This window comes from Gavialis gangeticus, unplaced genomic scaffold, assembly GCF_001723915.1.
Source record: "Gavialis gangeticus isolate Ggan-Ray unplaced genomic scaffold, GavGan_comp1, whole genome shotgun sequence".
Classification (NCBI taxonomy): Eukaryota; Metazoa; Chordata; order Crocodylia; family Gavialidae; genus Gavialis; species Gavialis gangeticus.
Window position 1 is genome coordinate 11404312 of NW_017729034.1, and position 15010 is coordinate 11419321.

Below are 15010 nucleotides of genomic sequence, written 5' to 3' on the forward strand. Positions count from 1 at the left end.
GATGTGGACAACATGGAGAGGGTCCAGAGGAGGGCCACTCGCATGATCAGGGGGCAGCAGGGCAGGCCCCACAAGGAGAGGCTACAGGATCTGAACCTGTTCAGCCTCCACAAGAGAAGGCTGAGGGGGGATCTAGTGGCCTGTTACAAACTAGTTAGAGGGGACCAGCAGGCATTGGGGGAGTCCCTGTTCCCCCGAGCACTACCAGGAGTGACAAGAAATAACGGTCAGAAGCTGGCAGAGGGAAAATTCAGATTAGACATCAGGAGGCGCTACTTCACAGTCAGGGTGGCTAGGATCTGGAACCAACTTCCAAGGGAAGTGGTGCTGGCTCCTACCCTGGGGGTCTTTAAGACAAGGCTAGACAATCACCTGGCTGAGGTCGTTTGACCCCAATACTCTTTCCCGCCATGGCAGGGGGGTTGGACTTGATGATCTGCTCAGGTCCCTTCCAACCCTACAAACTATGAAACTATCTGCTTGATGACAGCTGGTAGCTCCTTTTGGCATACTAGCCTGTTGATATTTGTGCTGAACATGAGCAGGACTTTGATTCAAACAGAACAAGTATTTTATGCAGGAAATGATTCTACTGAGAAGAACTACACTTAGAAGACTAATTGCAGACAGTTTCAGAGGCACTTGATGCATTGCAGGCTGATGGCTGTCCTGTCACAGTCTCAGCCTTAATCTGATTTACAGAAAAGAACTGGAACCACATGTGGGCAAAACTGAAAAGTAAATTAGAGAAGCTATGGAACCTTTCTGGTCTTGAGATAGTATGACTGATTTTTAATAAACCTGAGCCTGGAATGAGCTGGATCCCTAGGGGTGGAAACAAATAGGAGCAAATAGACATTGCTATCCTTTATGAAGCTGTATTAGTTCTGTAGTGGGAAAGTATGAGCCACCCCAGGCAGCTTGTACCTTCCCATTTGCCCCACTTATACAGAGGCACCCCAGGGAATTTTGGGGTACCTCTTCACAAGTGGGGAAGTGTAGGTTCCCCACTCAGTCAGACCTGCCCCCTGCAATTGCAGGAGTGGGTCTGGCTGAGTGGGGAAAGTGAGGTTTTTCCCTGCACAACCAGACCCAAGCTCTGTGATTGCAAGGGAGCAGTTCTGGCTGAGCAGGGAAGGGCTTTTCCTCACTCGGCCAAACCCACGGGGGACAGGTCTGGCTGAGCAGGGAAATTGGGAAGATCATATCATGTGTTGTCCCGCACCCCCAAGGGCAGGACAAGGGGCAACATGTGCTTTGACCAGTGGAGCAAGCAGATCACCTCTGCTGCAGCACAGCTGAACCGCTTCATTCGGCAATGACTATTTCTACCATAATGAGACAAAATCCCATCAGGCTGGAATGGGACTGGTGGAATGGAATTCTGAGGGTTTTTTCCTTATGGTCTTCTATTGACTGTGGAAGATCCACATTTCTAGGCCAAATTCATGTTTGCAAATGAAGTTGTCACAGAAAAATGAATCTCAGTAAAATTGTTTCACTTCCAGAACTACATTGTCTTTATAGTCATTTTCAGAGAAGAAATGTATATTAAGACTTTTTTTTCATATAAAAGGAGTAGTTTATTATGACCAATGCTTGTACTGTACTTACAGCATCTCCAGCACCACCCATTTGGGCTTGTGTTTTGTAGGATGGACCTCATTAGGTTTTCTCTGAGTGTTTATATTAACTGTGTTTTTATGATGCTGTGCAGCACTCCATGTGCTCTGGAAGACATTAGCATGTTTTAGGCATCAAATTTATGCTATAGTATTAGTAGTAGTAGTAATGGTGGTGGTGTTAGTAGTAGTAGTATTGCATTCTAAGGTGCCTACGTGCCCCCTCTTATTGCTGTATTACTTCACAGTGTTTAGTAAGCCCTGGGTGAAGTGGCTAGTATTCGCTTCAGATTTGGATTCGGCCGATTCAGGGGACAGTGATTCGATTCGGTGATTCAAATCACTGTCCTGATTTGATTTGGCCAAATCTGATTCGGAGATTCGGCTGCTGCAGGATGCATAACTCGAACAGCCTCCTGTTTCAGGATCCTGCTTTGCAGGTCACTGCACCTGCCCTGGCAAACCATAAAGAAAGAATGCTTAACCACACCAAACTACATAGGCAGCCATGCAGGAATCCATTCAGTCTTTGAGACTGGATCTGGGATTGGATAACTGTTCTAAAAGGATTAAAAGATTTAAGGAATAAATTTTCTTCAGATGGAGGGACAAATGGAATCTATGGACTGCTTATGAGCATTAGGATTCCAGATACCTCGGTGTGTTTCATGGTTTCTGTCATCATGGCCTAAGTACTTTGTTTATTTTGTTTCTACTTTGTTTCCCTTTTTCTTCTTAGTGTTAAGACTCGACCAGTACGGATGCCTCCTGGGTATCAAGCAGAACTTGTCATTCAGTTGGTGTGGGTGGATGGTGAGCCTCCACAACAGATCACCAGTCTGGCCGTAAGCTCTGCTTATGGATTGTAAGTAACTAAAGATTGCGTTGTACTGATTTATCCTTTACTCAATCATGCCATATACATTTCAGGTATACTACAGAGTTGCCTGCCCCACATAGAGTCCACGTGAAAAACAAGGTTCCTGAACCTGGATCTTAAGGGAAAAGACTGCTAGGATAACTAACTCACATATGGAAAAAGTTTTGCAAGTTTGATTGTGGTGGGGAAGATATTACTACAAAGTCAGAACATTGACAGGCATTTCAAAGAGCTTCAGAGGACTTGAGAGCCCACCTCTCCCTCACTTTCAGTTGAAGTTGGTCACTTGGCTCGCTGAGGCCCTTTTGAAAATTTCAGCCATATCTTGTGTATTAATATAAATTCATTTCTTTGTCTTGAAATCCTGAGTAATTCTCTGTTCATGGAATCCAGAACTTCCTTTAATTATGCCTTGCCACAGTGCATTTGTCACAGAACTGAGGTGAAGAGCACTTCTCGCCTCCTGGTGTTGCAAAGTGCATACCTTTGTAGGTCTCAGGCTTTGAGCCATTACCAAGCTCTGCAGAATCATGGAATTCTCCAACTGTTAAACGGGACTCTAGTTTGCAGTTCTCCCTTGGGGGCTAACTATTTTTCCTTCAGTAGGTCTGACATAGGTCATATACCTATAGTTCTGTTGCTTCTCCAGGAGCAGTGACAGTGGTAAGTAGTGACCAAACAGCCTCTTCTAAATAAAGCATTATTTATTAAATGAAAGCATTTCAGAGGGAAAAACCTTAAAACAATAAAATAGGCTATACGTATGGCAAACTTGTCCCTAAGCTTATTCTTCCCCGATTCTGGGAAAGACCTCCATCTTCAGACTCCCTCTACATATTTTTTCCCCATTAGTGCCCATATCCCTCAGTAGCTGCTGAAAGTTTTCAGCTCCTCCAGATCTGTAACAGGCTTTTTAACTCTTTAATGATCTTTTGATCTCTAGCCTCACAGCCTGGCAAAATGGCCGTGTCATTTTGGCATAGTCTGAGACTGCTGCTATTTTATAATTGGTCTCAGTTTTGTATAAGGCTGCTTACAATATTTATACTGTGGTTACATGTCCTGGGTCTGACCATGAACTGCATCTGCCTGGAGGGACTGGTGGCAACACGGTGGGGCTACTTGTGTCAGGAAAGCTTCTATAAAATACCATGATGTTGCAACCTCCAGAGTAAAGCAAGTATAGGGTGCCTCAGAACCATAGCCCCCACTGCCTTGTGGGCATTCCTTCATGGGAGAAAAGCAAAGGGACATCACCCAGACAGAAATGTGCCCATGCTGAGGCATTAGGCAGTCAGCAGCAGTTCTTATCTCTTGTTCTCTGGCAGAAGCTACAGTCATTAAGGCACTGACCATCTGGACTTGGTCTGGCCTTTGGATTCTGTCTCAATGGTCTAAGGGGTAGATGCTAGGTTTAGGGCAGCCTCCACTCCTCCATACTCTTACCAAGGTGTGTGTGTCGAAGGTGTGGGTGCGATGGTCACAGGATTCTGTACACGTAAATTCATCAGGCTAGACCTGACTAGACCTCTTACACACAACCATGATCCATAGGATTGATGGGTGCCTGCACTTATCTATAATCATAGATTGACCAGAGTTGCAATGGTTAGCATGTATAGCATCTCCACCAACACTTGGTGCTGTAACTTTATCTTTTTGCTAAGTAGTTCTCTTGTTTGATTTGACATTGTTGCCTTTGATGGGGAATGAGTTGAAAGAATTCAAGTTTTGCCTCTGTGTAGTGGATTTTTACTTTTAGTGTCCAAATAAATCCTTTGATTTCCATAAGAATAGATAGCAGATCTAAAGCAGATAGAAATACAAAGCTTGAAACAATAAAGCAGCTGACACATTGTGAAATTCAATGTACTTTAATTCTGTTTACTTTGAGCTTTGTCAAGCTTGAAATTAGAAATATTTACACTTATTTTCCTGCAATCAACATGAATCATCAAATTACTTGTTCATATTATGAAAATAGAAAAAAAGAAAATGTGCCAAAATTATGCAGCTATGTTAGAAAATCTATAAAGATATACCAAAACCATGAAATTCATTATAAATAGTGACCCACTGGGGACATTTCCTGAAAATTAATGACCAGATTGCATGCACCTGGTTCTCAACCCATCCAAATAGTAATTATTCAAAAAGGCTTATCAGGGTTAGTACTGCTTTTATGAAACATAGAAAATTAATTAAGAGCATAAGCCTTTATTCCTTACACCAAAAAAAAAATCTGTTTTAAGACATTAAATGTATTTTGCCATGAAAATTTCAGTTTTTTTACATGCTTTTTTAAAAAGTTAATAAGTGCAGTAACTGATGGGAAATAATAAATTTACCCTGAATCTTTTATTAAGCTTATGACTGTACATGTATTAGAGTCATTATTAATTTGCTTTGAAGTTTGTCAGTAGTAATCTTCTCCTCTAAATGCTTTTTCCTTTGTCAAAGCCTTACTATGCTTTTCTTCTTATAGTTAGAATTATAAAGCTGAAGAGCCTCACTCATTTTGTTAAGCCATTGTCAGTCTAAATAATTTTTTTCTGCAGTTGCTTTTGACTGGGTGAAGTTCCCCAGGTCTGATTCTCTGCATAAGAGAGTGGATCGAGGTCTTTTGAAAAATTTGTGAGAGAAACCCATTTTCAGGTGCAATGAAAGGGGAAAGATACTTTTGCCATTTTAAAAAGGTTTGTGACCTTTAGCTCACAGATGTGCCTTTCATGCTGTCCAGTTAAAATCTTTTATTTTTCCTACTTCCAAAGTTAAAAAAAATACATAGCTACACTGGTTTCTTTTGAACTACTCAATATATGTTTCTTTTTACTAAATGATGCCCCCAAATTCTACTAGCACTACCCATGTGTAAGTAACTCGAGGCAAATTTTCTGTCTTCCCAAAATGCATATGAAACCTCAACTACCTAATATTTGAAGGGACTGATAAGTTGTAGAAGAGCTCTAGATGTAATAAAAACAAAACAACCAAATAAGAAATCCTGACTAAAGCTTAATTGGTCTCCTCAGACTAGTTAGAGGTCTCTTGCATTTTGTTGGAAAAAATGCTGTTAGTAACCAGACAAAGCTGATTAATCTACATTTAGTGGTGCCTGACCTTTTCTCCCTGCAGGCTGGATGGACTGCACCAGGTCTGTCTGCAAGTTGGATCCAGCTGGCATGGGCTAGATCCAGTGCACAGGGTGGGTGCAGCACGAGACCAACCAGTGTGCAGGGTGATCCAGCCATGAGGCAGCAGCAGTGGCCCTGATGGACAGCAGTGGCCTCAATCCAGCTGTGATCTGGTTGTGTGACAGAAGCAGCACTATGAATTTATTTCGTCTAGTCTTACTAGTGAGGGAAGGATGGGATGCGTGGGTACAGCATGAAGAGCAGAGTCAAAGGGTCTCCCCTAAAGCCAACCTACCCTGCAGGGCAGGAGAAGAAAGGGGGTGGAGTGCTTGTTTTATGGAAGACAGGAGCTAAGGTCCCCCCAGGCTAGACAAATGAAGAGGCAAAACAGCTAGGCCCATCTTCTCCTGCACACAGAACAGGATCCAGAGCCTGGGTGCTCTTACACAAGCTACAAAGCCCTACTCAAACTCCATACCCCCAGGGAGAGAGTATGAGGTGAGTGACTGACCTCACAGACTGTAGCTGAGCTGAGACTTTGTAAATATTCTCAGGGTTTTGATTTCATTACCTTGATATCATTACTTTGCGTATTTGTTCATAGATTATATATACTCTATGATTTGTACACTTTAACTTGTCATTATTTGCCATGATTCTAATTATTACAACCATATTGGTGCACATGGCAATATTTGCATATTATGATAGCAATAAACTATGCAGCATGATTAAGGTAATCTGCATCTAATTTGTGTAATGTTAATGGCAGCATTTTGGGATGCAAGTTTGTTACAGTTCAGGTCTATAAAATAATGTATAAGCTTCAAGGTTTGAAGATAAGATCTTATGAGAAAATTATTTGCATAGTTCACAATAGTGGCTGTTTTAATTTTTTTTTGTATGAATTATATTGTACAAAACCCAAGTGTAATATCTGGGAGGAATGTTTCTTTTCTCAGAGTTGCATTTGGAAACTGCAATGGTTTGGCTGTTGTGGATTTTATGCAGAAGACAGTGTTGCTGAGCATGGGAACCATTGACTTGTACGGGTCAAGTGATCCATATCAGCGTCAGCCCCGTTCTCCGCGCAAAAGCAAGCAGTTCGCCGCAGGTAGGGGAAAAAAGCACAGTTGCTGTGAGCCTTACTTGGTCTTGGTTTTCTTGCCTGCAGCTTTTTATAGTGCTTTTGAAATGCATGATAATCTGCCAGCCAATGGGATACATAGAATGGCAGAAAGAAATCTGATTGTTCCATAGGTACCAACACTTATGCAGAAACAAAATGTTACTTCATTACAAATGTAATGAAATTTGTCTGGGATGGAGGTCAGTAAGTAATCTCCCTAGCTTAGTCTCTGAGAAATTGTAAGGAAAAAAATAATTGGTTGTTTCTTTGCTAGCAAATTCATTATGTGCTCTATGACTATGCTGCCTTTTTTCCACTTGCCAAGTGCTTCAGACCAATAAGTAAGATCTGAATTTAAATCCTATATATAACCTCTACCAAGCTAGTTGTATTTAAATAAATAGTTATGGTTGAAGGACCAGGTAACAGAATTCTAGCTGGCATGTTCATTAGGTAGCAAAAACAGCTTAAATAGGAAGTAGCTGTATTCATTCTTTTCCTGTGGAGATACTAACCAAATCTTATAAAATCCATCTGTGAAAATTTTGTTTGTTTAAGGTCAAGAAACACATGCTACAGCACTGTAGCCATAGTTATGCATTGCATAATGGAAATGGGCTTCCACCAATACAATTAATTTTTTGTCTTGCATTTCTATAAATCCAAAAGTTCCATGTGGTTCAGAAAATTAGAAAAAATAGTATTTTACATATAAATTATGTGTGTATCTACAGCTATTTTATATTTACACAATTAGGTCTTATTGACAGGCAATTGTGAAATGTTAAAGTTACATAAAGGAACAGTTTTAGATGAGAACTGTAGTCTAGTCATGAATTTTGCACAGTTGAATTATACTGTATTAATAGTTCATGACAAGTAAACATTCAAAAACATGCTCTCTGCCTAACCACCCAATCCTGTTTTCATTGGAATCAGCAAACATTTTGCTAATAACCACATTGGAAACAAGATTGAACTCTGAACAATTAAAGCTTAGAGAGAAAAACTTAAATCTTTGGTTTCTATTTCTGTCCCTGAAGAATCACATTACTTCATTTTACAATTATTTAAACATATCAGACTTGATTCTCAGCTGTGACAAATGTAAAGATGGTGTAAACTTGGCACAGTGAAGCAGAGCAGAAGCGAAGGCAGTTTTAATTTTTCCCTCCCTTTACATGGCTTAGCCAGTCCCAAGCTTCTCTATGTTACTGAGGCTACAACCAAATACTGCAGAAATTACATAGGCAGGGGAAGATGAGTAATGCAGAGGAGACTGTACTAGCTTTTCACCACCTGAGGATTATCCATATTAGGGAGAACCTTGGCTACTCCTTTAGGGCAACTTTCCAGATGTGCTGTACTGCTAGAATGGAGCCTATCTTTATAAATACCTAATGGAAAGAAGATGCCTTTTTTAGACCACTCTTAAAAATGATATACATGGATAAAACCTCAGCTGCTTTCTCACCATCCATCCCACATCCTTTACTTTTTTGGATTATTTATTTTCCTTGTTATATCTTCTGACCTGAAGGTAAACATCTGCTGAAATTTCTTCACCTTGGCTGTTCTAGATGCTGGTTATGATATCACTTCCTTTCACTTTAGACTGTTTTTTCTCTCTTTCCTCTGCCTGCTGCTGATGCTGGTGTACTGGCATGTTCCAAAGACAACTTTTGCATGCGTGGGCTGTCTAACTTTTATCCTGATTTAACGAAACGGATCCGTACTTCCTATCAGAGTAAGTTCTATAAAGGTTAGGCAAACAGCTTTATCATGATCAGAAATACGCCTGACTTAAACCCATATGTTTGTGCTCCGTAATGTGTTTCCTTAAACACATTCAGCATGCATGCAAATCTTTAAAATTTTATTTTAGAAGAAATGTAAATCATATGTAGTTTTGAAAATTCTATTACCTTTCTTTATTACACAAACATTTCAGGTCTGTTTTTTCTACCAATGAAGTCAATGACAAAATCCCATTGACTTTCACGTGGCTTATCAGGTCTTGGAAGTGATTATTCAATAATATTAACGTCCTGATAATGATATCCATTGTTTTTGTGTTCATTTTCAACATGCATCTACTTATATGAAACATCTCTTGTTTTGAGACTCGTTACCTTAGTATCCTTGTAAATAAAGTGACTCTTCTACTCTCTTAGAAGGCCAGTGTGGTCTAAAGGAGTAAGCACTGGACTGGGAACCAGGAATTCAGAAATTCTGCTCCTGCCTCTTAATGTGACTTTCTGTGCGTCTGTGGACAACTCATCCTTCACTCTGATCTTTGGCTTCTCTGTTGCCAAATGGGAATGTACACTTATGTACATTCACATAGGGCTGTGAAGATCCATTCAGTCAATGTACATAACATGTGTTGAAGATATAAAGTATATAAAATATAACTATTAATATTTGATGTCAAGTATGCCAAGTATGTAATACACTAAGTTCTACTTCGTATTTAAAAAAAGTCTGTTAGCTGGCCTATTTATGTGGCACTCAACTGAAAGGCTAAGAGTTAATTAGGTCCCTAGGATACCCCTTGCTCATCTTTTTTTAAACTAGTTTTTTGTGAATAACTGAATAAGCCAAGTACTCAGGGCTGGGTAAGGTAACAAAGGGGGATCATTTTTTGAATCTAAAGCAAGTCTTTGTGCAGAAATCCATTATGATCCAGTACTGTGTTTACACTACAAGTTCTGTTTCTTTTCTCTAAGCTGATAGCTCTGTTCCTGCTCTCCATGCAAATTTCAGTTCATAGTATCAAACCAGGGTTTTTTGTACTGAAAGGAACTAAGACTATCACATTTTTAAAAAGTGAACCTGTCTTTAAAAATACTAGGCCTGTTATAAAATTGGTAACTTGTTAAAGAAATCATATAGAATGTCTTAAACCATCATTTCCCAACTCCTGCTAATGTCACTTCAAGTCTGTAACTAAACACAGGCTGCTGCCACAGGTGTTTCAAGATAGGATTCATAGGAACTACAGCCAAATGAATAAATATGATCATCTACTCTGACTTCCTGTATACCCTGGATGTAAATTTTTTCCCAGATAAAAATGTACTGTCTTCTTTTCAACACCAGCACATAAATCCGAAAAGAGCCCTCCCCTCTAAAAAACAATCCCCTGGAACCTATCAGCACTAAGTTACAAGAACCTGTTTCTTACATACAGGCTAGTACTTCGGTTACTCAGGCATCTGGCTGAAAGCTCCCTTCATCAGCTGCCTCCACTGTCCCTTTATAATGTCTTGTTTTTATTTATATTATTTAATACCTGTATTATGGTACATGCTATAAAAACAAAGGGCACTGACATGTGAAAAAACAAACAACACCCTCCCTGCACCCCCATGCTTTATCAAAAGAAGCATCAGGTTAGTTCAACCTGGCTCCCCAGTGTCTATATAGATCATGCACTTCTGCAGGGCTTTTTGGTGCTTTTATCTAAAGCTAATTCAATCAGCTATTAGGTAAAAGTACCAGAAAAGCCCTGCTGAAGCACCCGATCTATACAGACATTAGGCCATTTGGGTCAAACTAACACTGTGCCTCTTCTGGGCATGCACTGTGCTTGGTGTGGGGGGCACGCCAAGCGTAAAGTAAAGCACCATTTTTTTTTACATCTGTAAGCAATATAGTTAATAACAGTCAACGACTCAAAATTTCTTATTTCCTCAAAGACATGACTGGCAGATGACACCAAGATGTTGGCAGGGCTTGGGTGGCAGAGACAGCACCACAAATAAATAGAATGTGCAAATTCTCAGCCAGTCAGTAGTAGCAATACCAGGCTTCCACATGCCAAGCCATTCTCAGATTGTACTCTACCATGTACATTACAAAAGAGATGGTTTTGAGGAGGATATGGTGAGAGATTTCCTCACTCATAAGTGGAAGTGAGAGGAAAAGCACACAAATAGTTGTTGGAGAATGAGCTGAGGCTGCTGTTGGTTGGCACTCAAGTTATACTGGCGTTGTTAGCTGCCTCTGTATATATACATGAGTATAAAAATAAAAACACACATTTATCACAGCTGTAGTGCCATATAATTGCTAATAAAATATCAAAGAACTCACCAAACTGCGAGAGAAAGTCAGTCTCCTTCAGACCATCCAATTAGACAAATCACCAAGAAAATAAACAGACTTACAAAGTGTCATGAGAGTCAAAAAATTAAGATACTTTTGAAAGGTGTTTCAAAGGCAAAGACTTTTTCAGACAGACGAGTCTAAGGACTCTAATCAAGAGTGTCCCAACCCTTAAGGTGGGAGGCACAGATCCAAGCTTTATAGGTCAATATAGATCAAGTACCAACACATGCACCTCCAGACAGATTAGAAGCCCAAGTAGTTACTGAGCACAGGTGTGATATGCCTCATGAAAAAACAAAAACAAAACTGTGCAAGTAGACAACTCCATTTTGAACCAATTGCAGTGTATTTCCAGGTTTGGAGCGTGCCCATGGGGTGGGTAGTAGGACTGTGGGAAGCTTCGATGCCCATGGGAGTGGGTAGTAGGGCTGTGTGAAGCTTTGGTAGCTGATTCAATTCGGAGGAGATTTGGCCTGATTCAGGGACCAAATCTCTGAATCCGAATCAAATTGGGAGACCAAGTAAAAGCTCCGAATCGATTCATATGCTTCGAAAAGCTTCAGAAAAAGATTCAGCCAATTTGGAATTTGGCCATAGACTAAACAGGCAGCTGACAGCAGCTGGTAAATCTGTTGGGGCTGGGGGAGGGAAGAAGTGTGGAGGAAGGAGGGATTGGGGCTGGGGCTGGGGCTGGGATAAGCTGCACAGCTAGAGTAGGGGGGCGTTACTTGGGGAGAAGGGTGGAGGGCACAAGATGTGGGCATGGCAGTGCTAGGAGCGGGGGCTCTGCCATGCTGCCGCTCACCCAGCTGGGACAGGCAGGGCAGGATGGGGCGTGGCTCACTCTGGGAAGAAGGGGGAAAGCAGCAGCAGGGCATAGCCCCCGCTCCCAGCACTAACATGCCTGCATCCCGTAGCCCCGCCCCCCCCAGCCCTGACTAGCAAGCGGCGGCAGGGCATAGCCCTCACTCCCAGTGCTGATGTGGGCGTGGCAGCACTGGGAGCAGGGGCTATGCCCTACTGTCATCCAGAGTGATCTGTGCCCCCCCTACCACCCCGTGCCAGCTGGGCAAGCGGCAGCAGGGCATAGCCCCCACAGCACCTCCTGCTGGAGCAAAGGCAGGCACAGCTAGAGGAGCTGTGGGAGAACCCCCCATGGCTGCCCTATTTGGCCCCATCCCATGCCTGGCCCCAGACTCCTGGTACTTAAAAAAAACAAAAACAAAAAAGCCCCACACTCACCAGCTCTGGTAATGGGGATTAGGGCCTCTGGGCACTGGAGGCAGAGCCCTCCGTGCAGCATGGGGCAGTGGGGATTGCCCTGCCCCCTGGCACCTGAGCAGCAGTTGCCCCATGGTGTGGGTGCATCATGCCTCAGCAGAGTACCGCACACTGTCTGGGAGCTGGAGCTGAGCACTGCTGGGCTCTGGCTGACACATGGAGGTGCTTGAGCTCCCAGGTGAATTGAACTCAGGGCTGGGGAGAACATGGAGCTAGAAAATCAAACTGAGGGCTGGGGAATTGAACCGGGGGCTGGGGAACTGAACAGGGAGCTGGGGAATCAAACCGGTTCAATTCCCCAGCCCCTGGTTCGATTCACCTGGGAGCTGGGGGTGGCTTCTCATGTCAGCTGGAGCCTGGCAGCACTAATCCCCAGCGGCCCTAGCTCCCAGACAGCGCGCAGTGCCCTGCCAAGCTGCAGTGCATCCATGCTATGGGGCAACTGCTGCATGGTACCAGGTCGAGGGGGTGACCCCTGCTGCCCTGCACTGCGTGGGGGGGCTCTGCCACCAGTGCCCAGAGGCCCCAATCACTGCTCCTGCACCCGGTGAGTGCAGGGCTTTATATAAAAAAAAAAAAAAAAAAAAAGTGCCAGGAGACTGAGGCCGGATGAAGGATACGGCCAAGCAGGGCAGCTATGGGGGCTTATCCCACAGCTCCACTCCACCTGGGGAGAGGCAGGTGGAGCTGCCCAGGTGTGCCTGTCTCTCCTCAACCAATTCGAATCACCGAATCTTTCTGAATCACCGCTGAATCTTCCAAAGCTGATTCGGCCAAATCGATTCAGGACAGTGATCTGAATCTCCAAATTGAATCACTGTCCTCTGAATCAGCCAAATCCAAACCAAATACTTCCCTATTTGCACAGGCCTAGTGGGTAGGTAGGATGTTGTTAGGTCCATCCCAACTGGAGCACGCTTCTGCCATGCTATAGATCAGGGGCAGGCAATTATTTTGGGTAGGGGGCTGCTTACTAAGTTTTGGCAAGCCATCGAGGGCTGCATGACAGGCAGCCAGGGGCAGATAAGTATTCATTTGCTAAATTTTTTCGGGGTCCTGCAGGCCAGATAGAATGGCCTGGTGGGCTGCATTTTGCCCACCCCTGTTATAGATAAACTCTTACAAGTGAAAAAGGATCTGGGCCTTTTTTTTGTTTGTAGGCAAGTAATCACAGAGACATGACAAGAGGTGGTCAACAGTGAGAGAACATAGGTTTGGGGTCAGAAAATTATAAGTATAGTCTTGGTTCTCTCATTACGATCCTCCATAAGTGGTGCAGTCTTTTCAAGACAGTCTTAATATTACCAGACTTAAAATAGGCCTGAATTATCATAAAAGCAAAACATTGTTATGATGTATACCTGTGTCCTACCCCCTTTATTGGTCTCAAGACTGTGTAACACTGTCAGCTAAATAGATAGGCTCACAGAGACCTCAGTTCAGGAAAAATGCAAGCAGCTGCTTAAGTCATATTGAATTAAAGGATTTAGTAGGGCTGTGCAAAGCTTCAGTCCCTGATTTGATCTGGTGGAGATTCAGCCAAATTCAGCTGAATCTTTGAATCAGAATTGAATCAGGAGACCCTTTAATCTCTCCGAATTGAATCGGAACCCTCCGAATCTGAAGATTCGATGCTGATTCAGAGAATCAGCGATTCAGCCACAGAAACAGGTTTAAATGTTTTTTCTACATACCTCAAGGTAACAGGTGGCTTGTGAATGCTGAGATGCTGGGGCGGATGAAGCGTCCCACAGGAGTGCAGGGGGTGGGGGAGTCCCTAGCGCGCTTGGCAGTGGACCCAGAAGTGGACCAGAAGCATTTCTGGTCCACTTCTGGGTCCACAGGAAGCATACAGGGGAACCTGGTTCAGCAACTGGTGCCTCCTGGGTTGTGGGGGGCACCCGGGGTCCCCCTGCAGCTGATTGCTGAGCTGGGGAGGCACGGGGGCCCCACTATGCTCCTGTGGGACGCTCCATCTGCCCCACCATCGCAGCATTCCTGAGCCGTGCCTGTTACCTCAAGGTATGTAGAAAAAACATTTACATAGAAAGGTATGTAGAAAAAACAGCCATTTCTATGGCCAAATGGCTGATTCTCCAAATCAGCATCAAATCTTCAGATTCGGATTTGGCCATATTGAATCGGGGACAGTGATCCAAATCAATTAATCGAATCGTTGTCCCCGATTCAGGCCAAATCTGAATTGAATACAGCTCATTTCTCTGTTGAACAGGGAGTACTTAAGCACACATATTAAGTTCTTCACTGCATCAGAGGCAGTGTTTGGAACCCTCTTTGGATTTTTCAGGAAGATATGCATGCATAACAGGCAGTCTGACCTGAACCTCTGCTGATCAACTATGTCTCCAGAAATGTTCAGTCTGGGACAGCTAATTTAGTTTATAGCACAATTACACTGGGAGGAATAACTGTAACTGAGAGCTGGTTCTGTAATGCTTCCATAGATGGAGCAATAGGAAAAAAACCCACATGACAAGCTTCTGTAGGCTTAGACTCTTAGGAACTGAAATCCAAACTACTTTTTAAAATATTACTATGTAACAAGATTATAATACTTAATTTTTTATTTCTAACAAATTATTACTTCAAAAAGCAATTTAAGAACATTTTAATATAGAAGTGCTTAAGTTTTACAGGATGAAATAAGTATTTGGTGATCGATATAGTAGTTTTTTACAACATCAAGAGGGTATACGGTAGATGCCGTATAATTAAATATAAATACAGATGCAAAATACAAACAGAAAGAAATAGGTTCAAAACATTTTTAATCTGGTCTAAAAAACTCATCTTTGATTGATTTTTTTTTTTTTTTTTTTTTTTTTTTTTT

The 15010-nt window shown here is 42.5% G+C and overlaps 1 protein-coding gene across 3 annotated transcripts in view; it reads left to right on the forward strand.

Moving 5' to 3' along the window:
• The window catches only part of STXBP5L (syntaxin binding protein 5 like), a 448370-nt gene that overhangs the window by 304619 nt on the left and 128741 nt on the right, over nt 1-15010 (forward strand). For 2 of the 3 annotated variants that reach the window (XM_019527059.1, XM_019527060.1), the window contains exons 17-19: nt 2362-2487; nt 6599-6750; nt 8441-8512. In XM_019527059.1, coding sequence (XP_019382604.1) covers nt 2362-2487; nt 6599-6750; nt 8441-8512 — 350 coding nt within the window. The remainder of the gene's footprint in view (nt 1-2361; nt 2488-6598; nt 6751-8440; nt 8513-15010) is intronic. The other variant, XM_019527061.1, reaches the window with a different exon arrangement.